Here is a 10393-nt window from a genome sequence, read left to right on the forward strand (position 1 = left end):
CTTCTTTACAGCAGCTCTGCAGTAAATATTTTCTCACTGGCAAAGCTCAGCACCAGATTGATAACACTTTACCAGTCACACTTGTTGATCGACTGAATATTTTACCTTCTGGCAATTATAAAGACAAGATGTTCTTGCGATTGTAAGATGTTGGAATGGATTGGACAATCTTTAGCGTCCCTGTGGGGCAATTTGTGTGGCAGCAGTAATAAACACACTATAAATCACACAATAAATACGCAAGCAAGGAAATTAGAACGTTCACCATACCATTATATGATTATTAGTGCACTGAGTTAGAAAGTTGAAATAATAATAAATAAATACATAGGCATGTAGCTCATAATGAGTTTAAAAACCCCACAGCTGAATGAACAAAGGAGCTCAGATACATATTTAATCTGGTCCTTTGAGCAAAAGTATACCAACGGAGGGAAGGACTATGTCTGAAATAGTTGTAGGGGGTCTGTAAGGGTAAGGGAAATATTGCAAGGCTTTTGACAAAGCCTTGCAATATTTTCTAGTCTGTTTTTGGTGGCTTTGCTGAGGTTGCCAAGCAAACATACCACTGAGAAGGTTAAAATTGACTTAATAAAAGATGAACAGAAGAGTTTTAAAAGAGATCTGTCCAAAATAAAAACCCTCAAGAACAGTCTCTGGTCACTATAGCTACTGCGAGATTACTTTAACTCTTGCCATTCTCTGATACTTAACTTTTTTACTTATAGGCGTGAAAGCAAAGTAATATTTATTCACTCAGCCATTTAAAGGCTATGCGTAATTTCTAGATGGCACAAAATCACAAAAAAACGTAATGCGATCTAGATTGGAGTGATGACTGGATAACACATCAACTAAAAGACCAATGGATTTCAATCACTTGTAAAGACCTTAGTTTTGATCTATCAGCTTAATGTCAAAGGTTTGGCTCGTGTTATTATTTTGATTGGCTCTACAAGTTTATGACTTTTTTTTATGTAATCAGTAGAATGGTTGAGAGTCACTGTCTTGTAATGTCTGCAAAGATGAGTCCTACTTGCTTTGACAAAAATGTGCTCCACCCAAAGGCGATGCCCATTAGATATGGGGGTGACTGAACAACAGCATAGAAGGATTTGCAACAACTACAGTTCAAGGAAAATTCCACTTGCAGTTTGCTGCAGTGGAAAAAAATACTTGTAGCAGTGGGCTTCTTTTCATTAGATTAGATACTAATAGCTGGATAACGATCACTGGCCACTCCTGATGCATTGACAAATACCGAAGATGTTTTGTTCTGTTAGCTAAAAAAAAAAAAATCTATTTCAACAAACAGGAAAAAGAAGTAAAGTACCCTGAGACATAGAAAGCTTGAGCTGTTCGTCAGGTTTAAGTACCCAGAGGCAAAGCTGTTCAAACGTAAAAATAAAAAGCGCAGCATCTAATGCCAGGAGCACAAACCTTTATTAACCCCTGACAATCATAAAACTTTCAGTTAATATCGATGTCTACAAGTCTGTCTTTCACTGGATTATTAAGTATATGAGAGCAGCAGCTATTTGTGCGGATTAATTTTAATCTAAATATAATGTGTTCCTCTAATTACAAAGCGAGCTTGCAGATACAATATATTTGTAAGGTATTTCTTATTTGACAGGATTTGGGTTTGTGGATTTGTAATGTCTGTATGACAGTCTTGGGGGTGCACAAATTCCTGAGGTATTTACACACTGAAAGAAGCTTTCATTCACACTGTAAACTCTGCGCTGCCAGTTGTCTGAATGGCTCCTCTGTAGAAATATTTAGAATAAAGACACTGACAAATGACAAATGGCCCACACCCAGTTTGCACATAATCTATTGGTATTTGAATCTATGATCTAGTGCAACTTCATACTTCACATTATTCGTAAATCAGGTGCGGGAAAGCCAAAGCCTATCTGTGTGGATGCACTACCAGCATGAGTCAGACTGCATGGACTGGGGTATGTCACGTCACAAAAGGGGGACCCGTTCAATGGCACTCTGTCTGAAGGCAGTCTTGAAGGAGAAATATTATGCAATTTGCTGCACATTGTTTGCTTTTGCACGCACAACTTCAATTGACAGAAAATATCAAAAAGCCTGATTAAGTATCAGCGAAACCAAAGTAGAACAAAATGACAAAATGAGGTAGAAAAGGGAAGGCAGGATGTGTTCAGATTTCAGATTTCAGAGTTCAGAGTTCAGAGTTCAGATTTTTACGAGTTTGTTTAGTTATGAGTGTGACAGTGGCACTTGTGCACATTTGTTCACATATGAGTATTTCTGCATTTGGTTAGACCCATTTATATTTATTCACGAGTATTGCAACAAATAAAGTCATGATGACGCAGATACCTTCCCTTGCAGAGTATTTTTACATGCTGGACAACTGCATTAAGAGAATTCGCAGTCCCATAAGAAATAATGCAAACACATTAACAGACAGTTGCAGCATTGTTACACCCTCGCCCTGCCCCACCTACTGACACACATGGCCACAATGTGACTCAAGTAATAATGGGCCGATGCAAAAACTTGTATACCTTCATTGGACCCATCTGGTTGCATGAACTTTTACTTCATGTATAGGGCTGAACTCATCTGATCCAGACTTGACTGGACTTGAGCTTTTCACTTATGACAGCCGTGACCGATTGCATTTTAAACAAGCACAGACAAGCCCACGATTGTTATTTGTGTCCATTTTTTCTTCCAAAACCTTTTTTTCCTATCATATATTCAGCCTCCTCACTCTTAAGCTGTGTTTATCAAGATCTTGAGTAATGCAACTATTAAATCTTGTTGTGGACACCTCCCACTGCTCTATTGTATGGTTTTGATTTATTATCCTGTGGCACTTTATTGTGTGCATGGAGTAACTGCGGCATGAGCAAACTGAGAAAGATATATAGGTGTCTGCATATGTGTCTGAGTAGTTATTGATAAGTAAAGGTTGCATAATCCTCACATTCTCACTTGTGTGCATCCGTTTAAATCTAAGTAAGAAGCAAAACTAGCACATAAATTTTCAAATGGCTGCTGGACAGCAGAGATTTGAGCTTTAGAGTAAAGTTCCACACCATGGTAGAAATTGAAGGCATGAGCATGTGAAAAGTTGGGGAAGAACGAAAAAGAATGCAGGCCTCACACACGTCGGAGGTGCAGAGAAAAGGAACAAGAGGGATAGTGTTTGATTATGAGACAGCTGGCTGCAGCTAAATAAACACTGAAAGATCTAGATCTTAAAATGAAATCTATGAAGTAAATCAGTGATTCACTGGAAAAGCTATTTTTTACTTGAACAAGGATGTTGTTGCAGACGAAAACAAAATAAATAATCCAGTTAGTCAAATTCTGTTTCATTCACTTACATGGAGGATCATCTTTTTATTTAATTTTTTTTGACGTTGGTCACAAAAAATCTTTTTTTTTTTTCAGCACAAAGGAACTCTGGTGAGTCCTTTTGGTGGTATTTCATCACAAATGTGTGGTCTTTGGCTCAGCCTAACAGAGAACTGTGTGGGGCAGACTTTCAGGTCTGTGCATACATTTAGTTGTCTTTGGGGTTGGCTGACCAGTGAGCAACCCCACTTGGCAGCGTGATGTTCCTGGCTTGGAGCCACACCACACCACCAACGGTCCAATGGGAGAATGGGAATAATTTCTGGTTGTTAAGATGTTGTCACTGAGTCAGGATGAACTTGTTCGGAGAGAAGCAAACTACTTTGGTTTTAGAAAGAAGAGACCCTGAAAAACAGCTGCCCTTGTAGTTGGTTTAATCAACTAGTTTTATCTTTAGCTGAGCAGTGGATACTGCAGTTGCAAAGGACCACTATTTAGCTTTTAGATTAGATCAAAAACTATTGCAACAGCGGTGGAAGTGAGGAAAAGCCATGAAGTCAGTTAACTCAGTTTTAGAAAGATTTATCCAAATCTCAATAAGATCACTAAAAGACAATAACAAAACCTGTGAGTGCTCTGCATTGACCACCAGTGTGTTTTGTTGTTTGAAAATTGATTTATATGTTATATATAATTGAGTTATAAGAATGAATTGTCTCCCTTCTAGCAAACATCTTCGTAATAAAATGAATGAGAGAGGAGGTCAGGGTGAAAGAAGTAAGTAACTTGCAATGTCTGCAGCTATTGTTTTATAGAATGTGCTCTACCACCAGGACTAGGACAAGAGATCATGATATACAGAAATAAAACTAACTATTTCTCAGGTTTTACTTTTTGAAGCCTTTGCCAAAGCAACCAGAAGCCACCAGAAGTTTAATGTTAAAGTAAATAAATTAAACTAAACAATTAAAGTAAATAAATCTGAACCCTGGTTGTTACCACTGGTTTCACTGTTCTCTGTGTTTGTGCAAGATGAGTTGTATAGCTCAGATGTAATCTGACTAAAATTACAAACAAAAATAATTAATGCTCTGGTTATTCTGACAAAGGTTTCCATGCTTTACATGAGAGATCAGTTGATTTGGTGCAGGGGCGTAAGTAAGCCTCTTTCTGTCACTCTCTCTCCCCGTGTGAGTATGTGTGAAAGTTTTGTGTGTGTGTGTGTGTGTTTTGTACATTATACAAATGATGTGGTACATTCCTATATATTTCATTAATGTCTCTTACTGCATTAGATTTGAAATGTAGTAAAATTAATGAATATTCACTTCAGACCACCAAATGAGGCTCATTTTCCTTACATAATAACATTTTTCATACCACCCCTGAAGCCCCTTTCGCCATCCTCCTCTCAGCCTGTCCCGGTGCAGGGTGTGTCACTGCTTATCTTTTGGAAGTCTTTCCCTACCTGTTCTACAGGCTCGGCCACTCCTGTCATTCAGAGCCAGAGGCGTGTATGCTGAGGTGGAGGGGGAGGCTGGACAGAAAAAGTGAGAGTACAGGTTGAAGTGGCTGAGTAGGATCCTCCCCCTGACTCAGTGCAGCCATAAAAGCAGGCAGGGTCTGCAGCTAGACACTCAGAGGGACTTGACTCTCCTTTTGAAGCCTGCACATCTTCAGTTTTCTCCTGCTCTAGTGCTGCCAATCTAAACCACAGCAAAGATGAGGAAGTCAATGTCAATTGCAGGCTCCACCACCAGCTCCAGGAGGTCCTATGCAACACCTGGTTCTGGCAGCTACATCAAAAGAACCAGCTATAGTTCTGTTGGCAGTAGTCCTGGCTTTGGTATGACCAGCTCTGGTGGCTTGGGCCTTTCTAGCGCCATTTCTACTGGCTTTTCTGGTGGCTTTTCTAGCGGCCAGGCAGCCGGCTGTTTCATTCCACCACCGATCACAGCTGTCCAAGTCAACCAGAGCCTGCTGGCCCCGCTGAACCTGGAGATCGACCCCACCATCCAGGCTGTTCGCACCCAGGAGAAGGAGCAGATCAAGTCCCTCAACAACCGCTTCGCCTCCTTCATTGATAAGGTTGGTTTTTTATGAGCTTTGTTTGACTTCCTTATATTTGCTATCCAATTTCCACTAGGCCTCATTATCTTAGTGCTGGGAACCTGCATCTTACCCAGGCTACATTTGTTTCTTTGTAGATGTCTTATTTATCCTCTTGGATCTCTTTGGAAAAAATGTGAAAACTTTTCAAACCAACTACAGCAACAGAGCCTTGCTTTTTTGATGAAAATGCTGAGCATTGTTCGCTTGATGAAACGTTATCTTTCACTGTCACAGCTAACACAGCAAGAGAGCTGAGAGCTTTATCTTTGTGCTGTTGTGTCCATCAATAAGTTACAGCCCGTAGGATTAGGAAAGCTTATAAAAATCTCAAAGTCTGTTGGGGATCGTGACTCTGTCAGATCGAGGCTACTCCCTTTGAAATCTGCATAAAGGTACGGCCTGTTGCTCCAACTGAGCCTCTCTGCCCATTAACCAAACAAGGGTGGGTATTGTACAATTACAGTGACTCGCCCATGTTTTACATGGCCAGCTGGTAGGAAGAGAAGGGACCAAACTTCACTATGTCCACAGAGTCCAAAGTCAATTATTTGCACATTTCACCTATCACCTGGTTGTCATAGGCAACGCAACTTCTAAATACAGAACAGAGCTGTAACTCAATGTTCAGTTGTTGTTAATGCAGCTGTCTCACAGTCTTTGCTGCATTGAGCTAAATGCTGTTTATCTTTATGCAGATTGACTCCAGGAATTTGCATTCAGACAAAAACCCTCCTTTGATGATATCAAGCTGCTTTGTCTTGTGCAGTTCATCTGCCACACCTAGATTTTTTTTTACAGCCTGCAACACTATGAGGCTTCTGGGGCTCAACCAACCATGTAGGATGAGTCATAGGCAAACAAAGATACTATACAAACTTTTCAAACCACATGTTAAAGCCATATGTCAGTACAACATACTAAAAATATGTATTCTATTCCCACTAAAACGTAAAGGTCCTTTTTTGCACATTTTATAAGTAAACCTGTTTGAGTGCACACAAAGATATTCCTTCGTGAGTCACAATTGTTGTGACGAGGGTGTGGCAATAAAGATATGCTGGTATCTTTTCATTCTTGCAGATAAGGGTGAGGCATTTCAAAACTTGATACCGCAAATGACACACCTTGCAAATACTTTTTGTTTGGCCAGACCTTTAACAAAGATAGGAGCTTATTTTTTTTTTTAGTCATCTAAGGCTGAAAACAGTCAATGACATTCAAGGCGCTAGTATCAAACAGCAATCCCTATTTGAATACAATTTACTACAGAAAACGCATTCAATTATTGAAAGAATATATATAAGACATCTGTTCTGGTTATGTTTTTGCACAGGTCCGTTTCTTGGAACAGCAGAACAAGATGCTGGAGACAAAATGGAGCCTCCTGCAGGACCAGACCACCACCCGCTCCAACATTGACAGCATGTTCGAGGCCTACATTGCCAATCTGCGCAGGCAGCTCGATGGACTGGGCAACGAGAAGGTCAAGCTGGAGGGAGAACTGAAGAACATGCAGGGCCTGGTTGAGGACTTCAAGAGGAAGTGAGTAGTCACAATACTGCAACACATGCCTGATATGATGAAAGATGATATGAATAGATAGAATGGACTCATCATATGTTGCTTCGTGTTCTACCAGGTATGAGGATGAAATCAACAAACGTGCAGCTGCAGAGAATGAGTTTGTGCTCCTGAAGAAGGTGGGAATGCACCAAGCTAGCTCTTTAAGTTTGTTTTTTTTATTATCCAGGATGTCTAAGCAGGCTTGTTATAACACTTCCTGTTTGCATAATCTTTCCAGGATGTTGATGCTGCCTACATGAACAAGGTGGAGCTGGAAGCCAAGGCTGATGCTCTTCAGGATGAGATCAACTTCCTCAGGGCTGTCTATGAGGCTGTATGTGCTGCCTACAACTTCCAATGCAGCCAAACTTATTTCTTATTAGCATAACAAGTATTTGATTCAAAGCTGATGAGCATCAACGTTTGGTTCTGTAGGAGCTCCGTGAGCTGCAGGGCCAGATCAAGGACACCTCCGTCATTGTGGAGATGGACAACAGCCGCAACCTTGACATGGACGCCATTGTGGCTGAAGTGCGTGCTCAGTATGAGGACATCGCCAACCGCAGCAAGGCTGAGGCAGAGACCTGGTACAAACAGAAGGTGAGTGAAAAGCAAAGCCAAACTATATTACTTGCCTCTTTTATAGCAACACTTCTCCAAAAAACTGCTGAGTCATGTTGATGATACTAGTGAATTTTTCATAACAGTATGAGGAGATGCAGACTTCCGCCGGACAGTATGGTGATGACTTGCGCACAACCAAGGCTGAGATTTCTGAGCTGAACCGCATGATTGCCCGTCTCCAGAATGAGATTGAGGCTGTCAAGGGACAGGTATATTTCAGGACTTTCTCAATGATGACACCTCATTATTAATACACTCTAAGGAGGATTTGCCGTTTTTAAATGATTTGTGACATAATTTTCTACAGAGGGCAAGCCTTGAGGCCCAGATTGCAGAGGCTGAGGAGCGTGGTGAGCTGGCAGTGAAGGACGCCAAGCTCCGCATCAAGGATCTGGAGGACGCTCTGCAGAGAGCCAAGCAGGACATGGCCCGCCAGGTGCGCGAATACCAGGAACTGATGAATGTCAAGCTCGCCCTGGACATCGAAATCGCCACCTACAGAAAACTGCTGGAAGGAGAGGAGACCAGGTGGGATAAACCTGAACATTTAATGTTGGTTCATGGCTGAAACATCTGAATTAGGCACTGACTATGCGTAATTTACCCATTAGACTGGCCAGCGGAGGCGCAAATGCAACCATCCATGTCCAGCAGACCTCTGGAGGTAAGACATTACATTGTTGTCATAAGTAACACTCAAATGAACAGACCACACATTGACTGAACTAATGATAACACCTCTTGTATTCATTCTTACTCCAGGTTTCTCCAACGCCAGCAGCGGGTTTGGCTTTGGCAGCGGCAGCAGCTTGTCTGGTGGTTATGGCGGCAGCAGCTTGTCTGGTGGTTATGGTGGCCTGGGTGGTACCGTCACCAAGTCCTCAGTCACAACAACCAGTTCCAGGAGAGTGTATTAAGATAGGAGAGCTGTCCCTATTCCCCTTCAGAAACTTTTGAAACTCGCCTATATCTGTGCCTTTTCATGGTGGTACACAATACTGTAACATTGAATAAGACAAGATCAGTGATTCCATAATTGAAAGAAATGCATTGGATTGTGTTACACTGCCATTATTTGTCTCTCAAGGATCACTGGCTGCTTTTTTTACTTTACTTACCTCAGCATCATTTAACAAGAGTTTCTGAAGGTGAACGTGGCCTTAAACACTGAAGGGCCAAAATTTTTTTTCTTTCTGTATTTCCATCCAAGAAATAAAAGAGGCCGAAAAAAACCAAAACAAAAAAAAAAAACAAAATAAAACCCCCACACAGGGTTTAATGGACTGTTAAAACTAAGCAAGGCAAATATTTGAAAGCCTGTACTCCATAACATTGGTAAAAAGAACAAGTTCTTAACCACATCTGATCACAAGAGAGTTCAAAAAATATAAATGTATGTAACATTACATGTTTACAGTTGAACTATGAACTGACTGGTTTCTGGCTTGTTCCTTTTTACTATGTGTCAAATGTTTCCTTGCTTACTTTTGCCTGTCCTTGCCTTCAAGCCAAAACAAAGTTGAAACCAGATTTATTTTGTAAAAACCTCATCAGCAACTGACTGATGAATGTCATCAAAAGCAATCTGAATAAAATAAATCTGAGGACCACATGTACAGCTTCTCTCTCTGCGTCTTATTGTTGTTGACATCAGTATGAAGTAAAACACAGCGGGCTTCAAGTGAGAGGTTTGCACAGCAGTAGCAAGATGATACATCCTCTGTGAGATTTCACATGGTGGCAGTGCTGTGCCACATACTCTCCCTACTTGGTTTTGCAACCACCTTTGAAATGCATGCATTGTCACTGAGCACTTTACAATGAGCACCATGTTAACACTCTGAAAGACTTCACATGACTCAGATACATTACACCACCAGCAGCCTGAACTGTTGATACAAAGAAGGTTTGGTCAAATGATTTTTGCCCTTGGTGAGCCTGTGTCCACTGATAGGAGTCTTCTGTGGTAGCTGATGCTCCCCAGTCTTGGTTGTCTTATTTAATGCAACCAAACTGACGTGCCTCCTTGGACCTACCTCGTCAGAAAACATTTATCACACCACTGTGACAGTGAGAAGCAATCTCTCCAAATGTTCTTGCCAATTGTGCGTGTTGAATACAACTCAGAGGAGAGCAAACAAAACGTGGAAGACGTGCAGCTTTAGCACCACCACCCACACACACTGCCAGTCATACTGTGGAGTAAAAAAAACATCAGACAATGGTGCATTTTAAATGCGCCTGAAGCTCTTACGGTCTCGACAGTATTGGCAGGTTGACCAGGAATTTAGTTTCAGTAACTTCCCCTGAGAGGCATAAGTGCTGGCGCTGATCACGCAGCTCTTTTATTTGAATTTGGTCCCAAAGGAATTATTGGTGAGGCTGACTCATACTCATTATAACTGTCAAATGTTAAAACTGGAGCTCACTTTTTTCTTCTTTTTTTCCTCCACTGAACCAGTTACACCTGCAGCAAAAAACAATTACAGGTGATGCTTCTTTTTTCCCTGAGAAAGACATGAAAAAAGCTATTCTGCTGCTGTGACAAATCTTGTGTTTACCCTGCAAACAAACAAGCAGTCTCAGCTCAAATGAACATATCATCGCATGTATCACTTGTGCTCTTCATATCCCGAGTGATACTGCTGTTCCCTGCTTTGCACCGGTGTAGCTATCATTAGCTGTCAGTGTTCCTGATGATGTGAGTAATTTAAACAACCCTAATGCAGAATAAAAGGCAGTAATGAAC

The 10393-nt window shown here is 41.1% G+C and overlaps 1 protein-coding gene across 2 annotated transcripts; it reads left to right on the plus strand.

Moving 5' to 3' along the window:
* Positions 1-4972: 4972 nt before the first annotated feature.
* On the plus strand, positions 4973-9256 carry LOC115043212 (keratin, type II cytoskeletal 8-like). 2 transcript variants are annotated; one of them, XM_029501477.1, is made up of 9 exons: positions 4973-5433; positions 6791-6999; positions 7097-7157; positions 7259-7354; positions 7456-7620; positions 7728-7853; positions 7952-8172; positions 8256-8315; positions 8402-9256. In XM_029501477.1, exons 1-9 carry the CDS (start codon positions 5068-5070, stop codon positions 8559-8561), a joined length of 1464 nt encoding a protein of 487 aa, XP_029357337.1. In that variant the 5' UTR covers positions 4973-5067; the 3' UTR covers positions 8562-9256. The 2 variants fall into 2 exon arrangements, with proteins under 2 accessions (XP_029357337.1, XP_029357336.1); XM_029501476.1 differs by having other exon boundaries at positions 4974-5433; positions 8256-8308; positions 8407-9256.
* Positions 9257-10393: the final 1137 nt, after the last annotated feature.

The sequence above is a fragment of the Echeneis naucrates genome, chromosome 5, assembly GCF_900963305.1.
Source record: "Echeneis naucrates chromosome 5, fEcheNa1.1, whole genome shotgun sequence".
In the NCBI taxonomy this organism is placed as follows: Eukaryota; Metazoa; Chordata; class Actinopteri; order Carangiformes; family Echeneidae; genus Echeneis; species Echeneis naucrates.

Coding starts and splice junctions, on each gene's coding strand:
- LOC115043212 (XM_029501477.1), top strand. CDS start 5,068: ATGAGGAAGTCAATGTCAATTGCAGGCTCCACCACCAGCTCCAGGAGG. Junction 5,434..6,790: donor TCGCCTCCTTCATTGATAAG/GTTGGTTTTTTA, acceptor GTTTTTGCACAG/GTCCGTTTCTTGGAACAGCA. Junction 7,621..7,727: donor AGACCTGGTACAAACAGAAG/GTGAGTGAAAAG, acceptor TTTTCATAACAG/TATGAGGAGATGCAGACTTC.